The sequence below is a fragment of the Ricinus communis genome, chromosome 5, assembly GCF_019578655.1.
Source record: "Ricinus communis isolate WT05 ecotype wild-type chromosome 5, ASM1957865v1, whole genome shotgun sequence".
NCBI lineage: Eukaryota > Viridiplantae > Streptophyta > Magnoliopsida > Malpighiales > Euphorbiaceae > Ricinus > Ricinus communis.
In genome coordinates, this window is record NC_063260.1 from 30,822,304 (window position 1) to 30,843,969 (window position 21,666).

At 35.6% G+C, this 21,666-nt stretch overlaps 2 protein-coding genes and 2 long non-coding RNA genes across 5 annotated transcripts; 3 read left to right on the plus strand and 1 right to left on the minus strand.

Moving 5' to 3' along the window:
• The first annotated feature begins 3,446 nt into the window (after positions 1–3,446).
• LOC8275402 (G-type lectin S-receptor-like serine/threonine-protein kinase At1g61370) lies at positions 3,447–8,275 on the plus strand. The gene is made up of 7 exons (XM_025158344.2): positions 3,447–5,400; positions 5,508–5,630; positions 6,329–6,501; positions 6,598–6,808; positions 6,939–7,176; positions 7,402–7,552; positions 7,644–8,275. Exons 1-7 carry the CDS (start codon positions 4,089–4,091, stop codon positions 7,950–7,952), a joined length of 2,517 nt encoding a protein of 838 aa, XP_025014112.2. The 5' UTR covers positions 3,447–4,088; the 3' UTR covers positions 7,953–8,275.
• A 109-nt stretch (positions 8,276–8,384) lies between these two features.
• Positions 8,385–12,484, plus strand: LOC112535682 (G-type lectin S-receptor-like serine/threonine-protein kinase At1g61550). Its single transcript, XM_048373869.1, is given in 8 exon segments — positions 8,385–9,948; positions 10,049–10,168; positions 10,418–10,578; positions 10,674–10,830; positions 10,833–10,883; positions 11,132–11,369; positions 11,555–11,705; positions 11,802–12,484. Coding segments are annotated over 6 exon segments (1,035 nt in total). The 5' UTR covers positions 8,385–9,948; positions 10,049–10,168; positions 10,418–10,443; the 3' UTR covers positions 12,105–12,484.
• Positions 12,485–14,763: 2,279 nt separating this feature from the next.
• LOC125370083 lies at positions 14,764–17,569 on the minus strand. Its single transcript, XR_007215787.1, has 4 exons — positions 17,448–17,569; positions 17,136–17,326; positions 16,918–16,966; positions 14,764–15,450 (listed from the first exon to the last, which is right to left on the minus strand). It is a non-coding gene; the product is annotated as an uncharacterized LOC125370083 (long non-coding RNA).
• Positions 17,570–18,659: 1,090 nt separating this feature from the next.
• LOC125370082 lies at positions 18,660–20,870 on the plus strand. Of its 2 annotated transcripts, XR_007215786.1 has the most exons (4): positions 18,681–18,798; positions 19,865–20,102; positions 20,249–20,439; positions 20,541–20,870. It is a non-coding gene; the product is annotated as an uncharacterized LOC125370082 (long non-coding RNA). The 2 variants fall into 2 exon arrangements; XR_007215785.1 differs by lacking the exons at positions 19,865–20,102; positions 20,249–20,439; positions 20,541–20,870 and adding an exon at positions 19,171–19,400 and having other exon boundaries at positions 18,660–18,798.
• The last annotated feature ends 796 nt before the right edge of the window (positions 20,871–21,666 follow it).

The following is a 21,666-nucleotide window of genomic DNA, read 5'->3' on the forward strand; positions in this document are numbered from 1 at the left end:
CCATAAGAGTGAAATGGGTTTACAGAACCAAGCTGAATTCTGATGGTTCAGTAAACAAATATAAGGCGAGGCTTGTGGTGAAGGGATATGCTCAGATGTTTGGGGTAGATTTTTCAGAAACTTTTGCTCCTGTTGCTAGATTGGATATTATAAGGATGTTACTAGCTCTTGCTGCACAAAAGGGCTGGGTTATACACCAAATGAATGTCAAATCAGCTTTTCTAAATGGATATTTGGAAGAAGAAATTTTTGTAGAGCAACCTGAAGGATTCATAGTTCAAGGAGAAGAAGAAAGAGTTTATCGGCTGAAGAAAGCCTTGTACGGGTTAAAACAAGCCCCAAGGTCTTACTACAGTAGAATTGATGCACACTTGATGAGCCTAGGCTTTGAAAAGAGTCTAAGTGAATATACTATGTATGTTAAGAAGGTTGATGATGAAATACTGGTTGTCTCTTTGTAAATTGATGATTTACTTGTGACAGGAGGTTCAAAGGAGTTGATTGAAGAGTTCAAAGAAAGAATGAGAGATGTGTTTGAAATATCTGATCTTAGAAAAATGTCATTTTTCTTTGGAATGCAGGTGTAGTAAAATGATAGTGAAATCTTTATAAATCAAAAAAAATATGCAAAGAAGATTCTTAGAAAATTCAAGATGGAGGAGTGCAAGCCAACTGCAACTCCAATGAATCAAAAGGAAAAATTCAGCAAAGAAGATGGAGCTGAAAAATTTGATGAAAAGTTGTACAGAAGCTTGATAGGATGCTTGATGTATTTGACTGCAACTAGGCCAGACATTGCACATGCAGTAAGTTTGTTGTCAAGATACTTGCATTGTGCTAGTGAGATTCATTTTCAAGCAGCCAAAAGAAATCTCAAATATGTTAAGGGCACATTTAGCTATGGAGTGAAGTTCCTGCAGGTTAAAAATTTCAATCTTTGTGGCTACTCCGATAGTGATTGGGCTGGAAGTGTTGATGACATGAGAAGTACTTCAGGTTATTGCTTTAGTTTTGGTTATGGAGTCTTTTCATGGTGTTCAAAGAAGCAAGAAGTCATAGCACAATCTACAGTAGAAACAGAATATATAGCAGCTGTATCAACTGCAAATCAAGCACTTTGGCTTAGAAAACTTATAGTTGATTTACACATAGAGCAGAAAGAGAGTACACAGGTTCTTGTTGATAACCAAGCTGCAAGTTCAATTGCTAATAATCTTGTGTTTCATGGGAAAACAAAACATTTCAAGATAAAGTCTTATTTTCTAAGAGAGGTGCAAAAGCAAGGTGAAATACAACTGGTTTATTATAAGACAGAAAATCAGCTTGCTGATTTCCTCACAAAATCACTGCCTAAAATAAGGTTTGAATATATTAGACAGAAACTTGGTGTGTGCAGTCTTTGAGTCAAGGAGGAGATTGTTGGAGTAAGTGACTCCAGCTGTAAATGCTTGAAGTGGTCAAGCTTTAGTTAGAATAAGAACTATTCTTTATGCAGATTTTTAGGAAGTAGTTTATGCTTTCTTGTAGTAAATTTTTCTGCAAATTTAGTTATATTTTGATGTATAAATAATATGTTTGAAATCAATAAAAGTACATAAGATTTTCCTTTCATATCTACTAATCTTTTTCTTTGCTCAAAACCAACAAAGCTGTATATATATTGTCCATGAATTGACTCTGTCACCAGTTAAAGGGAGGTAATAACAGTCTTTACCTCACCAAATCTGGCCTGTATTATGATCTTGTAAGCTCAAAAGTTGTTGGCAAGTCTGATACTAATAACAGGCTGATTTTCTCTTCATTCTGTGAATGTGCTGAAAATCTCTTGTTCCTACAAAATTTTGCTTTGTGAAGCAAATTAATAGTGTGGACTGCCCTGAGCCTTTCAAACTGTAGGAGGCTTGATCAATCTGAGAGGCATTCTGATGTGCTGGCGCATGTAAAATTAAATGCAAAATTCTAAAAGTTGTTCCCTATTTAAAATAAGCCATTAAATTCTACAGAATTTGAATCATGTTCCTATGTCAAGGAATATGTTAGGTGAATTTGGAGGTTTAACAAACTTTTGTTGTGTGCTGATGTTCTTCCCGTGTTTTTGGAATAAAACTGCAATTTTTTTTTCCTCGAAGAATAAAATAAAACAAGCTAGAAGTTGGGATTTGATTCCTTAATAATGATACAAGAGAATAATCCATAATGTCTTGTTCTTTGCTTTTAAATTCTTATTAGTTTTTTCTGCACATCATTCCGTTGACCCAAAAAATAAAATTGGATTCTATTTCTTTTAATTAACGTAACAATTTCTTTTTTAAGAGAGAAAATATGTCAAAGTATTGGAAGGATCCTTTAACTAAATTAGTTGATACATATATATATTCATGTTACTGAGACCACACACAGTTACCCAAACAAACGGGCAACTTCACACTTTCTTCTTCTTCTTTACACCTCAGTTTTTGGTTTTCTGAAAATCAAATTAAATATATTTTCCATCTCCATCACAGCAGTATATTTCATGTCTATCATCTACACCTACTCGTCTACTCCATTAGATGTAAAAGGTTTAACCCTTTCAGCCCTTTTCAGTTCCCATTTTACGGCCATCAGTTTTCTCATCGCTGCTTTTAAAATGATGTTTTGTTCGTTACAATCTGTCAAATTTTAGGTCCCACATTTCGGAGATATGGACGATGTTTCAAAGAAAACCCCTGGCACCCAAATGTTGACCAGCCGAAACAGCACACCATTCTTTCATTCAATCAAAACACGGGCTCGAGGAAACAAACAAAAACAATAAGTTCTTACCTTTTTAGGTCGGTGAACACAAGCTGAAGGTTGTGATCTTAAAATGAGCCACCTAGCTCTTTGCTGTTGCCTGTTGGATTTTCATCCAAGATTATTTTGAAAATTCTATGTAACAATTATCTTCTACAATATTTACTCGAAACTTTTTTACAATCCTGGAATCCCTAAATTCATACAAGAGAAATCACTGATCATGACGTAGCTAGATTTTTGTTGTGAAAGTTTCGACTCTTATGGGATGGATTGGTAGGAACTTTTGTTGCAGAAGTTTCGAACTTTTGTCTATTTTTTCTGGGTTAATTTTTTTTTGAGATAAAAATTTAATTTTTTATAAAGTAAAAATTAGAAAAAAGAAAAGAGATATATGATGACTGGCTAAAATATCTCTCATTTTTTCTAATATGAATAATTAATATATAAAAATGTATGAAATTCACAACGATTCACTTAAAATTTTCTCATTTTCTGTGACACAAACAACTTAAAATTCTCTCATTTATTAACATGTACCCATCAAATATTGGGAAAAATAATATAAGAGAAATCACCGAATGGTGTAATAAAGTCAAGTGGATGACTGTATATAATTTAATGGAGTACAGAAATCCAGATTTTGATATGCAGTGGCCATAGATCTTTTTTCAAATTTTTGGGATTAAAGAAACCCACTTGCAACCATAAAAGTAGAAAACGAAAACTAACTTCTTTGACTTCTCTGTTCATCGACAATTGTCTGCTTAATGAAATATTTTCCTTCTTGTCCATGGTGAAATAAGCAAATAATTTCATTGTTGACCAGGGTGGAAGTTTGCTTTCAAATAAACATCGTCCCTCCATCAACTCATGACATAGAGTTTAATAATAAAAAGTATATAAACTTCGAAAGAGAGGAAAATATTTCAGTAAAACAGAGATCAAGAATTGCATCATCAGCATCAAACGAAATATTCCACACTTTGGTGGGATGGCTTCTTTCTGTAATCCCAGTTTGGAAGCTTACTAAAATTCCTAGTATACCATCTTGGCCGCATCACACATCTATTCTCCAAGACTCTTAACTTTACTGGTTTTGTCTACTGGTAAGAATTATCAATCATCCTACATTATTCAGGAGAGAGATTGGCTTACTTCACTTGACTTCTTCAATTATTCCAAGAGTCTTTTAATTGGCTGAGAAGACTCCGATTCCGTGATAGTTGACTCCCATCTTACTCGTATCTTGGTTTCAACTCGGTCTTCTTGTTTATATTCTCATTAGTTGATACCAGCATTTTAGGAATCAGATGGGTAGAAGAGAGTTCTGTATGAAAGTCGCATTCTTGCGGTTCTTCTTGTTCAATTTGTTCTTCTCATTAGCTTATTGTTCTATAATTTATAATATAACTTCATCAAGACCAGTCACTCCCGAGCAAACTCTTAACTCTCGCAGCCAAATTTTTGAGTTGGGATTCTTTACTCCTAACAATTCCCACTATCAATATGTGGGAATATGGTTTAAGGAAGTTTCCCCCCTGACTGCTATTTGGGTGGCCAATAGAGAGAAGCCTCTTACAAACTCCTCAGGAAGTTTAACAATTGGCAGGGATGGGAATTTGAGGCTTCTAGATGGGCAGGAGAACACTGTCTGGTCTACCAATATATCCGGCTCATCGAATGGTTCAATTGCTGTGCTTTCTGATGATGGGAAGTTCATTTTGAGGGATGGAATGAGTGGTTCAACTCTATGGGATAACTCTAAGCATCCAACAGATACTCTCTTGCCAGGCACATGGTTGGCCTTTAATGGGACAAGTGGAGAGAGACTCACCGTTAATTCCTGGAAAAGTCATAGTGATCCTTCTCCTGGGGATTTCACTGCTGGTTTATCCCTGGAGACACCATCTCAAGCCTTTGTTTGGAAAGGGTCAAAACCTCACTGGAGAAGTGGACCATGGGATAAAACAAAGTTTATTGGGATACCGGAGATGGATGCTGATTATCAAAGTGGACTGACTCTTATTGATGGTATTCAGCCAGGAACTGCTTATCTTGACGTTAGTGTACTCAGGAACTGTAGTTACTCAATGTTTATTGTTTCATCTACTGGAGCTTTAAGGTTTTTGTGTTGGGTTCCAGTCAGGGGCTGGTATGCTAGATGGGAGGCACCTATTACTCCATGTGAGGTTTATGGTGCATGTGGACCTTTCGGGGTTTGCCAAAGATATGAGCCAAATCTAACTTGTAGATGCTTGAAAGGGTTTGTGCCAAAATCAGATGAAGAATGGGGGCAAGGGAACTGGACAGGAGGGTGTGTAAGACGAACAGAACTAAGTTGTAGAAGAAACACAAGTGCCACTAATGCTACTCAGGGAGGAGAACCAGATGGTTTCTTGAAGATTAGTGAGTTAAAAGTTCCTGATTCTGCCGAGTTCTTGAAGGTTTGGGATGCAAATGAATGCCGTCAGAAGTGCTTGAATAATTGTTCCTGCTCAGGTTATGCATATGTAAATGGGATTGGGTGTTTGGTGTGGGCAGGAAAACTTATGGATATGCACGAGTTACCTTTCGGTGGACAAGATCTTTTTCTTCGCCTTGCAAATGCAGATTTGGGTGGTGGTAATGTCACACAGACTTGAGCAGTTTTTCTTTTCTTATACAGCAATTTACAGTCTTATTATCTCACTGCCAATTGAGAACATGTGACTAATGTTGTTATCTTTTAGGTGATAAGAAGGTCAAAGAAAAGCTCATCATCAGCCTAGTTATTATTTCAAGCGTTGCCGTCATCAGTGCCATGATATATGGTTTCATTAGGTGGAGAGCCAACCAAAGGACTAAGAAAAATGGTAAGAAACTGAATGAATGCTATTTCAGGCCCTTCTTGAAACAAATAAAGAAGATTGCTCTTTTGCTGATGTTAGTTGGACTTGCTACTGTCTTTCCCCAAGATGGATCTTTAGTCTTTGTGTGTTCATCATCTTATCAGGGAAGTATACCTAACTTATTGATTGCGATAAGCATCTCTCGGAAAAAGAAACTTCTGATTACAGGAGCAACTTTGGATATCCACCATCTGGTCAACTCTCTAAAATGCAACCGAGGTGTTAAATTAGATTAGGTTCTAATTGAGCTTGATTACTCCTTTAGAAGCTGATGGCCATAAGATTGATCTCCCATTGCACTTTGTGCGAAATAATTACTGAATCAATGTGTGAATCATCAGTTTAAGTTTTTATAATGAGTGCATTTCAAGATATTGGAATTTTGTAATCATTAATTTACCTGCTTCAACCATCTTGGTATTAGACAGTTTAGAAAATTGTAATACAAGAAGAAATAATTAGAAATTATAAGGGAAAGAAGTTTCTTTTGGCAATTGGCAGGCAAGAGAGTTCTTTAAGCAAGAAAGCTTCACCTTCTGTTGTTCTCGAAATATTTGATAGCCTGCAGTGCTGTGTATGGAGTATCCCTAATTAAAGCTTGTATAGGAATTATGTGCTTAATTCTTGGATGCTAAAGAACCCGAAATGTTTTGATTTGGCAGCTGCAGTTGAAACTCCAAGAGACGCTTCACAACCATTTATGTGGAGAAGCCCTGCAGTAGATAAAGATCCAGTGGAGCTGCCATTGTTCGATTTCAATAGTATTTTAATCGCAACCAACAACTTCGACATAGGAAACAAACTTGGACAAGGAGGATATGGCCCAGTTTATAAGGTGATTTCTGATGTTTTTTGAAAGCAAATATGTTTTACATAACTGAAGAAGATAAGACATGCATTGATAGCGTAGTAACCTGTATGCTTTGTATAGGGAAAGCTACAAGATGGCAAGGATGTTGCAATTAAAAGACTTTCTAGTAGCTCTAGTCAAGGAATAGAAGAGTTTAAAAATGAAGTAATGTTGATCTCCAAACTCCAACACAGAAATCTTGTCCGACTCATAGGTTGCTGCATTGAAAGAGAAGAGAAGATATTAATTTATGAGTTCATGTCCAACAAAAGCTTGGATACTTATCTTTTTGGTTGGTTTTAGCACTTTTCATTTTTAACTGAAAAGGAGTTATATCTGCTGATATTTTGTACTTATTTTTTCTATTGCATGGATATCAAACTGACAATCGCCATTGGCTGTATTTGGGGTACATTGGTCAGATCTATCAAGAAAGGCAGAGCTTGATTGGACTAAACGGTTCAACATTATAACTGGAGTTGCTCGAGGACTTCTTTATCTCCATCGTGATTCTTGTTTAAGGGTTATACACAGAGATTTGAAGGTCAGCAATATTCTTTTGGATGAGAAGATGAATCCAAAAATATCAGATTTTGGATTGGCACGAATGTTTGAAGGCACACAAGATCTTGGGAGCACTCATAGGGTTGTGGGAACACTGTAAGCAATCTACCTTTCTGAGATACATATATTTAACTATGTATTTTCTCAAAACATTTCCTTTCCAAAAAAATGACCATATTCATCAAACATATCTGTGTTGAGACGAAAAAGGAATACCATTTTCCTTTCATTTAAAGAAAGCTTTGACCTTCAAGCCAATAGCCACCCTGAAAATAGACAACCAGTTCTAAGTGTTGTTTTTTCTTTTCCTGTCAAATACAGAGGATATATGGCACCAGAATACCTTTTGGGCGGTATATATTCAGAGAAATCTGATGTATTTGGCTTTGGAGTCTTGATTTTGGAAATTGTTAGTGGCAGGAAGGTTAGCAGCTTCCAGCTTGATTCACGACACATGAGTCTTCTAGCTTGTGTAAGGCTGACCTCGACCTATTTTTTCTTCCTCCTTTTATCTTTAGATTTTTGGAATTGCATTATTAAAAAAAAAAAAGAAATTGTTGCAGGCATGGCAGTCGTGGTGTGAAAGTGGGGGCCTAAATATGCTAGATGACGCAGTGGCAGATTCATTTTCCTCATCAGAAGTAAGCAGATGTGTAAATGTTGGACTTCTATGTGTACAGGATCATGCTGCAGATAGACCAAGCATGGCAACCATAGTTACTATGTTAAGTGGTGAGAAAACAAAGCTTCCTGAACCAAAACAACCTACATTTACGTTTCAAAACGTGTCAAGCAGCAGCACGGTTCAATCACAGAGCAACTCTACCTGGTCTGTGAATAATGTCACTGAATCAGTAGTTGAACCGCGATAAGTGGCTGCAACCAGCACTACATGATTTTGGTGCCTGAAATATAGCAGAGGAGTAACCTGATTAGCTGAGGCTTAGAAGGTTTTGTTTTTCATTTTTTAATCAATTGCTTATCCATGGGTCTAGTGCTGCCAAATTCACTTCTAAAGGTCCTGTTCCAGAGGTAGATATACAAGGAGAAGGGAAGGAATGTAAACGGTAAATATATAGGCAAATGTGTATTTATAGTGCTGAAAACTCTTCATTTAAGCAAACAGGTCCATTGTTTAGACTTTGCATCCACGCAGCAAAGCCCAAGTTGAGCTCATATTTCCAGTTATCTCTTATTTATCCTTCTTTTTAACATTTTTAACTCAGTGAAGTCTAACGACAGACAGATTATCCGACGACTTGGACTATAATTTTTTTATTCATAAATGACTTTGAAAATAGAACCATCTCATGAATTAAAATAAAATAAGATAAATGGAGAATGACTTCCAATAATTTATGCGATCTGCGATTTGTTCTATATTTCAAGGGGAAAAATTCAACATAATTAAGGACTTGTGTATTGCAGCAAGTGGTTATCCCAGATTGACTTAAAAACTTTTTTTCCAAATATCGAGGCTTTTTATGCTCAGTCTATGAGTGTTAGGAGAGAACATTCTTGTTGATGTTACTTGCATTCCTGATGATTTTTCTTTTATTATTGTCTTGGCAATAGTTATTGTTCAAATGAGTAGAAAGAGCAGAAGTGTGAATTTTCTGATTTTGTCTTTCCACTTGTTTTTGTTAGAACATTGCACTTGCACTGCAAGTTCTAACATAACCTTGTCCAAACCAGTCTTGCAAGGACAAACACTCACCTCATCTGACCAAGTTTTCAAGTTGGGTTTCTTTACTCCAAATAATTCCCATAATCAGTATGTTGGAATATGGTACAGGGAGATTTCTCCGTTGTTTGGGTAGCAAACAGAGAAAAGCCAGTTGTGAATTCCCCTGCAAGTCTACAAATTGGCAAAGATGGAGAACTGAGACTTGTGGATGGGAAACAGGACATTATCTGGTCAACTGGAACCGGTCCTGTCCTGTCAAATGTTTCGGTAGCAGTGCTTTTAAACAATGGGAACTTCGTTTTGATGGACAGTGCTTCAGGAGAAACTTTATGGGAGAGCGGAAGTCATTCATCGCACACTATCTTACCTGGAACATAGATAGCGTCTAATATTAATACTGGAGAGAGACTTGAGTTGATTTCCTGGAAAAGTGAGAATGATCCATCACCTGGGATTTTTACTATTTGTCTCACACAAGAGTCACCCCCTCAAGCCGTCATTCGGAATGGATCGGCGCGGTATTGGAAATGGGCAGTGGGATAAAGCCAAGTTTATTGGGATCCCAGAGATGGATGAAACATATCTAAGCACTTTTATGCTCCTAGATGACACTGAGCATGGAACAACATCTGTTACTTTTAGAATTAACCGGTGACTGCATTTTTTTATATTTGCTCATTTCATCAACATCTGTTACTTTTGAAAAGGGCATCGGTTGGTATTCATCCTGGCAAGCACCCAACAGTGGATGTGAGATTTATGGAGCACGCGGACCTTTTAGTGTCTGCAAAAGATCTGTACCTTTAACTTGTAGCTGCTTGAACGGTTTTGTGCCAAAGACACCAGATGGGTGGAGCAAAGGAAACTGGACAGGAGGTTGCGTGAGGCGAACCCAATTGAATTGTGAGAGAAATTCTATCACTGCCGTAGCAGCACAGCAGAAAGGGAAGGTTGACGGATTTTTGAAGATGGTATAAAACTTACTGATTTTTCTATATATGTGGAGGTTGGCTATGTAGATATTGGATGCCATCAGTGGTGCCTGAACAACTGTTCATCCATTGCTTATGCTTATGTAACAAGAATTGGATGTCTGATTTGGGGCAGTGATCTTATAGATATGTTATAGTTTACTTCTGGTGGACAAGATCTTTTCCTTCGCCTTGCTCACTCAGAATTAGGTGATAATTTTGATACTTGCTACTAATTGGTTTGATGGATACTATTATGATTTTGATTCTTTTCGTAATAAATCCATTTGTTATTAATTCAATTGTTTAGGTGAAGAGAAGGCAGTGACACTGATAGTCAGCCTGACAGCCATATCAACTTTCATAATCTCGAGTACTATAGTTTATAGTCTGCATAGGCGGAGAGCTTGCCAAAAGGTTAATGAAAGTGGTAGGTAGCTCCCTGTGAGTAATAAGATTAAAAACTTTCAATTTATTCTCTGTTTATGTTAATATCTGCACCAGTTATGATTAGAAACGAAAAGAAAATTTGACTTTAATAAACAAAAAAGGCTAATCATGATGATCTTGTCAGTGTCTGATCATAACATTGCAGCATACTAGATAGTTGAGCTCATTGATTTAAATTATTTGCCCAAGTCTTAAGATTCAGGAAAATAAAAGAAATGATTTAGCGCAGGTGCAAAGAACGCTTCAGTACAACGAATGTGGAGAAATCATTTAGAAGCGCAAGGTTCATTAGAACTGCCTGTGTATGACTTGGACAACATCATACTTGCAACTAATAATTTCAGCTTAACAAACAAACTTGGGCAAGGAGGATATGGTCCAGTTTATAAGGTGACTGACCTGAGGCAAAAAGAAAATGCTCTGCTTCAATTATTCCTGTCAACCAAAGCTGAATAAGTTTAACTTTTATTTGTGGACTTGTGTAGGGAAAGCTACAGGATGGTATGGAAGTAGCGATCAAAAGGCTTTCTAGCAGTTCTGGACAAGGTGTAGAAGAGTTCAAGAATGAAATTGTGTTGATATCCAAGCTCCAACACAGAAATCTTGTCAAGCTCCTCGGTTGCTGCATTGAAAGAGAAGAAAGATACTAATTTATGAGTTCATGCCTAATAAAAGCTTGGATACTTACTTATTTGGTTGGTTTTCTTTTCCTTTTTCTTTCCTTTTTTTTTTGCTTCGTCCTGGGCTGCTTCTGTTCAGTTCTGCACTTCTCTTTTCTTGTCAATTGCGTTCTGATTGGGACAGCCTTACAACTAAATTTAAGATATCAAGAGCCTTACAACTAAATTTAAGATATCAAGGACAGTTCATCTGCACTTTAATGCTCGCATATGCATTACACCGGGCATGAATCTAATAACAATTTTTGTCTTGTCATCATCAGGTTCTAAAGCAAATGCAAAACTTGATTGGCATAAACGATTTAACGTCGTCCTTGGAGTTGCTCCGGGGGTTCTTTATTTCCACCGGGATTCTCGTTTAAGGATTATACATCGGCATTTGAAGGCGAGCAATATTCTTTTGGATGAAAATATGAATCCAAAGATATCTGACTTTGGACTGGCACGAATTTTTCAACGTAAACAAGATCTTGCAAATACACGTAGAGTTGTAGGAACATTGTAAGTAATCTTTGCCAGGAAAACTCTACCATTCTTTCTGTTTCTGATAATAATTTCTTCAAACAAAGACAGTTAATATTACATTACATAATGACAAAAATCAAGCAGGATAGTGATTTTATTCTAATTGTGAACATTCAAGCAGCAGTACTGAATATATATCTCCAAGTTCCTATTATATGCAGGGGCTATATGTCTCCTGAATATGCATTGAGTGGGATATTCTCTGAAAAGTCTGATACATTTAGCTTTGGGGTCCTGCTGCTAGAAATCATTAGCGGCAAAAGGATTAAGAGCTTCATCTATAATGAAGACCACTTGGGCCTTCTTGCTTACGTAAGTGCATTAATGCTCCAATGTGTATGTTTGTGCGTGTAAATATTATGTTGCCATATCTTAGTATCCTTATTTAACTAGTCTAAATTGTTTCAGGCATGGCAATCATGGAATGAAAACAGAGGATTGAGCATGGTGGATGAAGCACTTTCTGGGTCATTTTCTTCATCGGAAGCGATTAGATATGTGAACATTGGACTTCTTTGCGTACAGGATAAAGCAGCAGATATGCCGAACATGCAGGCTGTAGTGTCAATGTTAAGTGGTGAGACAAAGCTTCCACAACCAAAAGAACCTACGTTTTTGTTCCAAACTACCTTCAACTGCCATGTTCACTCAGAAAACCAACATGCATTGTCCATAAATGAGGTCACTGAATCAATAATCCAAGGGCGTTGACTTGATCAAACCAACACATGATTCCAGAATATGAAATAGACTTTGCTCGCTTTATTGGTCATGCTTATCGTGGATTTCAAATTTGTACCTGACAAACTCATAATCATGGTTGGAAATTTCTTTTCCATCTCCAGCAACTGAGGTCTGAGCTGGACTGATTTGAGGAATTCACTGTCCAAATTTCTTTCATGCAAATACTTCCCGAGTACTTCTTCAGCATCGTGATTAATGGTCATTATCTCGGATTGATAAGTTCTATTTCCTTCTACACATTGTTAAGTTTCTGCGTCTTATTTGTTTGTGTAAAGTGTAACAAAAACAATTGTCGAATTTATAGAAATAAATAGAAGATAAATGATAAAACAAGTATTAGTTTAACATTTTCTTTTTCTTTCTATCGGTCTAACGTTTGGTAATTTGATCTAGACAAAGATTTGAAAACACAAATTAAAAAGTTCATATATTTCAATGGCTGAAATTCAATGATAATTAAAGGTACTATTTGCAAGAAATCAACAAGGAAAGGATGCAGACCTGAGAGTCGTGCATGGGAAACAAGACATTATCTGGCCAACCGGGATTCATCGTGTACTATCAAATGGGAAGTTTATTTTGATTGGCAGTACATCAGGAGAAAATTATGGAGAGCTCTGATCATCCTTTACTTCCTGAAAAGTGAGAATGATGGTGATTTACAAAGTGAGACACTATTACTTCAGGCCAGAGTCACCACCTCAAGCCATCATTTGGAAAGGGTTGACACCGACGCCTTATTGGAGAAAGTGGGCAGTGGGATTCCAATTGTAAATGAAACATATCTAAGCGTTTTAAAGCTCCTGTAGAATATGGATCAACAGCACAACTTAAGCATTATAACGGGCGAGGGCTGGTGCCAAGATTCAAAATCTCGAGTACCATCGGTTATGGTCTGTACAGGTGGAAAAAGCTTACCAAAAGGTTAATCAACGAGCAGGTAGCTGTCTAAAACTCAGACCCCTCTATATTTATCCTCCGATCATGATTACAAGTCCAACAAATCAAAACTATAACTACAAATTGTTGGTAACCAACACAAAGCACTGGCAAATTGGAAATGCTTTTCCTGCCCCACTGGACATATCATTGGGGATTAAGGCTTACTTAAAAAGCACTAGACAAGGCTTACCATCATAACACATGATTACTTGTTAAAACTGACTTGAGCATCCGCAATTTATAGCACTTGAAATTGTGAAATTGAATTAAGGACAATTAAACAGATCTTTGACAAATAAAAAACTTAATATGGCTATTTTTGTGAAATAAGTGTGGTACCACTTCATTCCTAGCAGTGAAAGGGACGAGCTCTTCCGACGAATCTGAAAGACTGATTAGTTCTGAAGGAACAGCGTTATAGTGGGCAACAATTTAGCTTGTAGGGGCGGCCTGATTGAGGAAATAAGGCGCAGACCTGATAGGACTTTTTTATACTCTTCAACTTGATGTAATACATCATGGTCGAAAGCGAGCAAAAGAGCAGCTAACAGGGTAGAGTTGCCACCTCTTTCTTGGAGCAAACTCACAGCACAGATGGGTAAGTGGGTTCACAATAGGAGCAGTTCCGTGTTTAAGGCCTTGAGATTCCGGACACTTGAGTAGCAATGGATAGCAGGATCGTACCTGTTTTTTCAGTCATGCTCAGACATCCGGTTCCCACGGCAGATCAAGTTAGTGAGCCGTGATGCTCAAGTATGGCAAAAGCTAAAGGTATCATTTGGGATCATAACAGAAGGTCGGTGAATGAATACACACATCCGGTTCCCATAGAAGATCTAGTGATCCGTGAACCTCAAGTATGGCAAAAGCTTGAGGTATCATTTGGGACCATAACAGGTCGGTGAATAAATTCACAATGAACATAGGAGTTTGCTCAGTCACTAGTGCCAAGCTGTGGAGCAATGGCATGAAGAATGAGTTCATAGCAGATAATAATAATATTTAACCAGGAAAAAATGTAGTTTATTTTTAACAAATAAAAATGTTATTTGTTCCTTTAGCAACATATGATATACTTCACTACTACTATTAACATCAGATGAGAGGTATCTCTTTCTTTGTTTGGGCCTACTACATTTAGAAAACTATACTTTATTATAAAAATGAATGATTAATTATATAAAAATAAATAAGAAGGTTATTGTGTGCAAAAACATTTTTTTATTCTCATTGCAGTTATAGCTGACCTATTTTGCTTCAGTAACATGAAACCGGGGCCAAGATTGCTAAAAATCCTCCTCAAATTGAAACCAATTTGATTAATCTCCTCTACATTTTGCATTCAATTTTGAAAGGGAAGCCCTATTGCTAAATATGAATCTTGCAGCAGGAGATTTGTGAGGAACCATTTTGGAAAATTGGTTTTCAAGTGGGGCTAAGTAACATGAATATTACTGTGAGGAAAGGGAAAAATGGCCAAATTTTTGCTAAGCAGGAAATGGCCTTTATTGTTCTTATTTTATTATTATATTAAATCATTCATTTTTTATTTTATTACACTTTTTATCCTTTTTTTTATATTTTTAATAAAGTATAATTTTTCTAAATATAGGCCCAATCGAAACAAAGAAAAATAGTAGATGATCTGATGTTAATAGTAGTAGTGAAGTATATCATATGTTGCTAAAGGAACAAATAACATTTTTATTTGTTAAAAATAAACTACATTTTTAGAACTTTTCATATAAACATGTAAATTCATTTAAAAGAAATGTTCATATCGTAGAATTATAGAACTTTTTAGCCACATGTCGCTCCAGTTCAGAAAAGCCACATAATTCACGCTTAAAATTCAAAGTAATAAGGACTCCTGAGGCACTAAAATCAAGGAATGTAGACTGTGATCTTAAAGAACTGGTTATTCAGTCTTTTAGCAACACAAAGAACACATTATCAAAAGTGAGATAGCAAGGCTTAAAGAAAGACTTAGTTTCAATATTTTTAGCCAGGAATCAATAGGCATAAAATCAAGATAACTCACTTTTCGATATTTTTTAGCCAGATTCAGAGGCATAAAATTAAGAAACTAAGTACACAATTCAGAAACCCATCTTTTAGCCGCATCAGTAACCTCAAAACCCAACAACCGTCAACTATTCAAGAAAAGCAATTATTTAATAGCCACATGTTGCTTTGTTTGTTAATTAAATTTCCCGCATAATCAAATTCTAGAAACATAAGATCAAGGAATGTGGACTGAGATCTAAGAAAAGTCATTGTTCAATCTTAGCGCAATTATATCTGCACAAATAAGATCCAAGAAATGCTTCTTCTTTTTTCCATCTTTAGCCTGTTGAGACAGAAAGGGCGTCTGGAAATAAGCAGTCAAAATCTCCAGTTATAGTTCAGGTGCATAAAGATATATCAACGAATCAGTTAATTAGAAACAAGATAAAAAAAGTTCTGAGAAATCGTTCAATATATGTCAAGTTGATACACGAACCAAATCATCCAAAAAGAAGAATCAAAATCAAAGATCAGAAGAGCTCTTAAACCACCTTTGTCCTAGAATAACAATAATCAGACACTTCTCTATAAGATTACTTATCAACCAAACATGAAAGCGTCAATTCAATAAATGGATCAACATATACAAGAGATATGAAAAGTGTAAATAAGAAACCCTAAAGAATGCTGCTCTAAAGAACGCTGCCTAAACCCTAAAGAAAAACGAATTAGAAAGGATTGAAAGGGAGTTGTATTTATAGAAGAGATGGAAGGCTGAGATTACATTGTAAATGGTCAGAAGACGGCTAGGATTTATTCAATTGCCAAAGGCGGTTAGCGAAACTAATTAGAGTAAACTGAAGGGGAAATTATAATTGTAAGGCTGAGATTATATATAAGTAAGAGGACGGCTGTGATTTATTTCAATCAGCAAATGCGGTTAAACGGCTTCAAGTTTACGCGGCTCTAAATTATTGACAGGTTGGATTTGGCAAGAGGATCAACTTAAATAAGCCTAATTTCAATTTTTTTGAATAAATAAACTGCTAAATAAATATTCTCAGACTAAATTTGTTCAAATTTTAGTTAAATAACTACATGATTAATAAACTCTGCATTTAAATAAATTAAAATTTAAAATAAAGTACTTTTTAATATTAAAAAATTAAACTTCATATCTATATTATATTTTTAAAGAATATAATCATACTTTTATAAAGAAAAAGAAATATAATTCCATTTCTGACCGTTGCTTCAACACTACAAATCCAAAATCATACGAAACATTTACATACATATTTTAAAAATATTAGTGTTAGTAATTTAATTTAAAATTATATACTAAAATGAACACAATATATAATAAATAAATACTAATAATTCATATTAATTCTTTAAATAAATTTAAATAAATAATAATTATTAAAATATAACAATTTTAAAAATGATTTTAAATAAAAAATATTAAAAATTAATTTCAAAGTAGAAAGTCTAATTAAACAGTAAAATTTTGTCACTAAATTGAAAAATACATAAATAAGAAGAGATTGAAATCCTACTCAATTTAGAAATTCTAATTAAAAAAATAAAAAAATTAGAAAAATTTTAGAAATAAATAAAAAATAAAAAATATTTGTTAAATTATTAAAATATTTTTATATAATTTTAATATTAATAGCATGTTCAATACATGTTAAATAGATAAAAAAAATGGGACGGAAATATTTTAGTTATAAGAAATAAGAAGAGAAACAATAAAGCTAAAGAAGAAACAAAAGAGAGCTTAAAATGAAGTTATAATAATACTAAAGAAATCAAAAAGAAGAAAAACCTGAAAGAGCTAAGTTTTGGCTTTGAAGATTGCTGTTTATTTCTTGCCTCTGCATATTGAGGATTCAGGGATTAGGTCTAGTGAAATGAAATAGTGATAATGGTGTGGAGAGAGATAAAGGCAAGAAAAAGAAAATATATATTATATAATATATAAAACTAAAATTAATTATTTCAATTTTTATATTTCTTTTGAAAGATATTATTAAATGAATTTACCTTCCAAAGCCAGCGCGTATCAGTGAGAATGTGGGCTCCTCTGAGCTGAAATATGCCAGTTACGGATTTCAATGGCCGAAAAGTTCATGTTGGCCTTTTTTGGCCCAGTTATCCTTGCAACCGTTACCCTTTATCAGAATTTCAGTGAAGGACCCACCTACAGCTTTGGAGTTCATAGACAAGGGAAGCACCTGAATTGTGAAATTAGTTTTCAGTCTTTAATGGTAAATACAAGAAGAAAATCATTAGGGAAAAAAAAGTTTCTTTTGGCAATTGGCAGGCAACAAAGTTCTTTAAGCAAGAAAGCTTCACCTTCTATTGTTTTCGAAATCTTTGATAGTTTGCAGTACTGTGTATGGGAGCATCCCTAATTAAAGCTTGTATTTGGATTTTGTGCTTAAATCTTAGATGCTAAAGAACCCGATTGCTTGGATTTGGCAGCTGCTGTTGAAACTTCAAAAGACACTTCACAACCATTTACGTAGAGAAGCCCTGCAGAAGATAAAGATCCAGTGGAGCTGCCTTTGTTTCGATTTTAATAGTATTTTAATCGCGACCAACAACTTTGACATAGAAAACAAACTTGGACAAGGAGGATATGGCCCAGTTTATAAGGTGATTACTGATGTTTCTTTGAAGGCAAAGATGTTTTTAAGTAATTGAAGAAGATAAGACATGCATCAGTAGTGTAGTAATCTGTGTGCTTTGTATAGGGAAAGCTACAAGATGGGAAGGATGTGGTGATTAAAAGACTTTCTAGCAGCTGTGGTCAAGGAATAGAAGAGTTTAGGGAGCACGAATGTTCGAAGGCACACAAGATCTAGGGAGCACTCACAGGGTTGTGGGGAACACCGTAAGCAGACTACCTTTCTGAAATACATATAATTAACTATGTATTTCCTCGAAACATTTCTTTTCCAGAAAAAGAAAAAGGACCATATTCATCAAACATGTATGTGTTGAGACGAAAAAGGAATACCATTTTCCTTTCATTTTAAGAAAAGCTTTGACCTTCAAGCCAATTACCACCCTAAAGATAGACAACCAGTTCTAAATGTTGTTTTTCCTTTTCCTGTCAAATACAGACGATATATGGCTCCAGAATACCCTTTGGGCAGTATATATTCAGAGAAATCTGATGAATTTGGCTTCGGAATCTTGATTTTGGAAATTGTTAGTGGCAGGAAGGTTAGCAGCTTCTAGTTTGATGAACAACACGAGTCTTCTAGCTTGTGCAAGGCTAAAGTGATCTGGTTTTCTTTTCTCCTCCTTTTATCTTTAGATTTCTGGATACCTTCATCGAGGGCTATTCCTACTTGTTTTGTGATATTTCCACCCCGCCACTTTTCTCGTCCGAAGAGAGAAAGTCATTGAAATCGCCAGCAATGAGCCACGGTTGAGAATGAGACATAGCTATGGTTGCCAATTCACTCACAAAGGATTTCCCTAATACCATTGCATTGTAAAAAAGAAACAATAAAAAATTTGTTGCAGGCATGGCAATCGTGGTTTGAAAGCGGGGGCCTAGATATGTTAGATGAAGGAGTGGCGAATTCATTTTCCTCATCAGAAGTAAGTAGATGTGTAAATGTTGGACTTCTTTGGGCACAAGATCATGCAGCAGATAAACCGAGCATGACAGCCATAGTTACTATGTTAACAGGTGAAAAAACAAAGCTTACGTATGTTGGGCTTACTTAAGATGCTTAGAAGACCCATGCCCATATTTCTTTCATTACATTTAATTCTTTTTTCTGTTATTAATCCTTCTTTAACATTTTAAACTCAATAAAGTCTAATGATAGATTTATCTGACGACTTAGACTGTACAATTTTTTATCCATAGATGACTTTGAATTATAAAACTATCTCAGGAAATAAAATACAATAATTGCAAAATGACTTCGCAATAGTTTATGCGATTTGAAATAGATTGGAAAATTTCAAATTTCAAATATAAATAGTTATCCAATCAAATACTATAAAAAAATACCCCTTCAACATTGACTTACTATTTTTTTTCTTTCCGAAATAGGGATTGGTTACTTCATTGACTTATCTACACTTGGAAGGGCGAGGCTTTTATGCTCAGGCGATGAGTGTTACTGTCTTAGGAGAAAACACTCATGTTCTCTCTTGTTAATCTTACTTGCATTCCTGAAGATTTTTGTTTTATTATTGTTTTGGCAATAATTATTGTCTTGTCCTATAGAAACCAAATGAGTAGAAAGAACATGGGTATAATAACTGTTCACTTGTTGTCTTCTTTCCACTTGTTCAATTTGTGTTTATTAGACCATTGCATGCAAGTTCTTCGACCGTAACCCTGTCCAAACTTGTCTTGCAAGGGCAAACAATCACCTCGCCTAACCAAGTTTTTGAGTTGGGATTTTTTGCTCCAATTAATTCCAGTAATCAATATATAGGAATATGGTATAAGGACATTTCTCCTTGCACAGTTGTTTGGGTAGCAAACAGAAAGAAACCGGTTATGAATTCTCCAGTAAGTCTACAAATTGGCAAAGATGGAGACCTGAGGCTTGTAGACCGGTTATGAATTCTCATAGCACTTTCTTTTCCTGTCAATTGGGTTCTGACTCCAATACCACTGAGCTTAAAATATCAATGAGTTCATCTGCACTTTAATGCTTGCATATGCATTACACTATAGTTTAGTTAACTTCTAAAGGGCATAGAATCTAACAACAATTTTGTCTTGCCATCATCAGATTTTACAGCTAATGCAAATCTTGATTGGCATAAACGATTTAACATCATCCTTGGAGTTGCTCGGGGGCTTCTTTATCTCCATCGGGATTCCCGTTTAAGAATTAGACATCGAGATTTGAAAGGGAGCAATATTCTTTTGGATGAAAATATGAACCCAAAGATATCTGATTTGGATTGGCACGAATTTTTCAAGGAACAGAATACCTTGCAAATACACTTAAGAGTTGTGGGAACATTGTAAGTAAGCTTCGCCACAAAAACTCCACTATTATTCCTGTTTCTGGTAATAATTCTTCAAGCAAAAATAAATTAATTTTACCATTATATAATGACAATAATCCAGCAAGACAGTAATTTTATACTAATTATGAACATTCAAGCAGTAACAAATGTATATCGCCATGCTCCTCCTATTGCATAGAGGCGCTATATCTCTCCGGAATATGCATTGAGTGGGATATTCTCTGAAAAGTCTGATACATTTAGCTTTGGGGTCCTGCTGCTAGAAATCATTAGCGGCAAAAGGATTAATAGCTTCGTCTATAATGAAGACCATTTGGGCCTTCTTGCTTATGTAAGTGCAGAACAGTCCAATGTGTATGTTTGTATGTAAATATTGTGTTGCCATATCTTAATATCCTTATTTAACTAGTGTAAATTGTTTATTTGTTTTAGGCATGGCAATGATGGAGTGAAAACAGGGGTTGAAGCACTTTCTGGATCATTTTCCTCATCAGAAGCAATTAGATGTGTGAATATTGGACTTCTTTGCGTACAGGACAAAGCAGCAGATAGGCAGAACATGAAGGCTGTAGTGTCGATGTTAAGTGGTGAGACAAAGCTTCCACAACCAAAAGAACCTACGTTTTTTTTCCAAATTGCCTTCAACTGCCATGTTCACTCAGAAAACCAACATGCATTGTCCATAAATGAGGTTACTGAATCAATTATTCAAGGACTTTGACTTGCTCAAAACAACACCTAATTCCAGAACATGCAATAGATTTTGCCCGCTCTATTGGTCATGCTAATCGTGGACTTCAAGTTCGTACCTGAGTAACTCATAATCATGGTTGGAAATTTCTTGTCCATCTCCAGCAACAATTATTTCTTTTTATTGGTCTAATGTATTTCGATAGCTTAAATACAATTAAAATTAAGGTAATAACGCAAAGATGAACACCAGAGGGATGGGAAACAGGACATTATCTGGCCAACCACAACAAAACCCAAACGTCAACTTAAAAAAGGAACTCATAGCTTACAAATAAGCACCAAGTAACTGCAAACTTCATTATGCAACATATCATGGCTTTGTTTAAAATTGACTTGGGCGTCCGCAATTTCATAGCACTTGAAGTTGTGAAATTGAATCTAACGACATAAACAGTTCTTCAATAAATAAATAAGTAAATAAAAACAGTTCTTCATTATGCTATTTTTGCCAAATAAGAGTCATATCCACTAAATTCCATAGCAATGCAAGGAACGAGTTCTTCCCAATGAATTTGAAAGACTGATTAGTTCTGAAGGAACAGGCATTATAATGGGCAACAAGTTAGCTTGGTTGAGGCAATAAGGCGGAGACCTGATGGGACCTCTGATGCTCTTCAACTTGATGTAATAAATTATGGACGAAAGCAAGCAAAACAGCATCTAATAGAGTAGAGTTGCCACCTCTTTCTTGGAGCAATTTCACAGCACAGATCAAGTTAGTGAGCCGTGATCCTCAAGTATGGCAAAAGCTTGAGGTATCATTTGGGACCATAACAGAAGGTCGGTGAATAATTCACTCTGAATA

Bases quoted from the DNA above. Each gene is read 5' to 3' on its own strand.
- LOC8275402 (XM_025158344.2), top strand. From the start codon at position 4,089: ATGGGTAGAAGAGAGTTCTGTATGAAAGTCGCATTCTTGCGGTTCTTC. The intron at 5,631-6,328 runs GTAAGAAACTGA...TTGATTTGGCAG, and splicing joins CCAAAGGACTAAGAAAAATG to CTGCAGTTGAAACTCCAAGA. The intron at 7,177-7,401 runs GTAAGCAATCTA...TGTCAAATACAG, and splicing joins CATAGGGTTGTGGGAACACT to AGGATATATGGCACCAGAAT.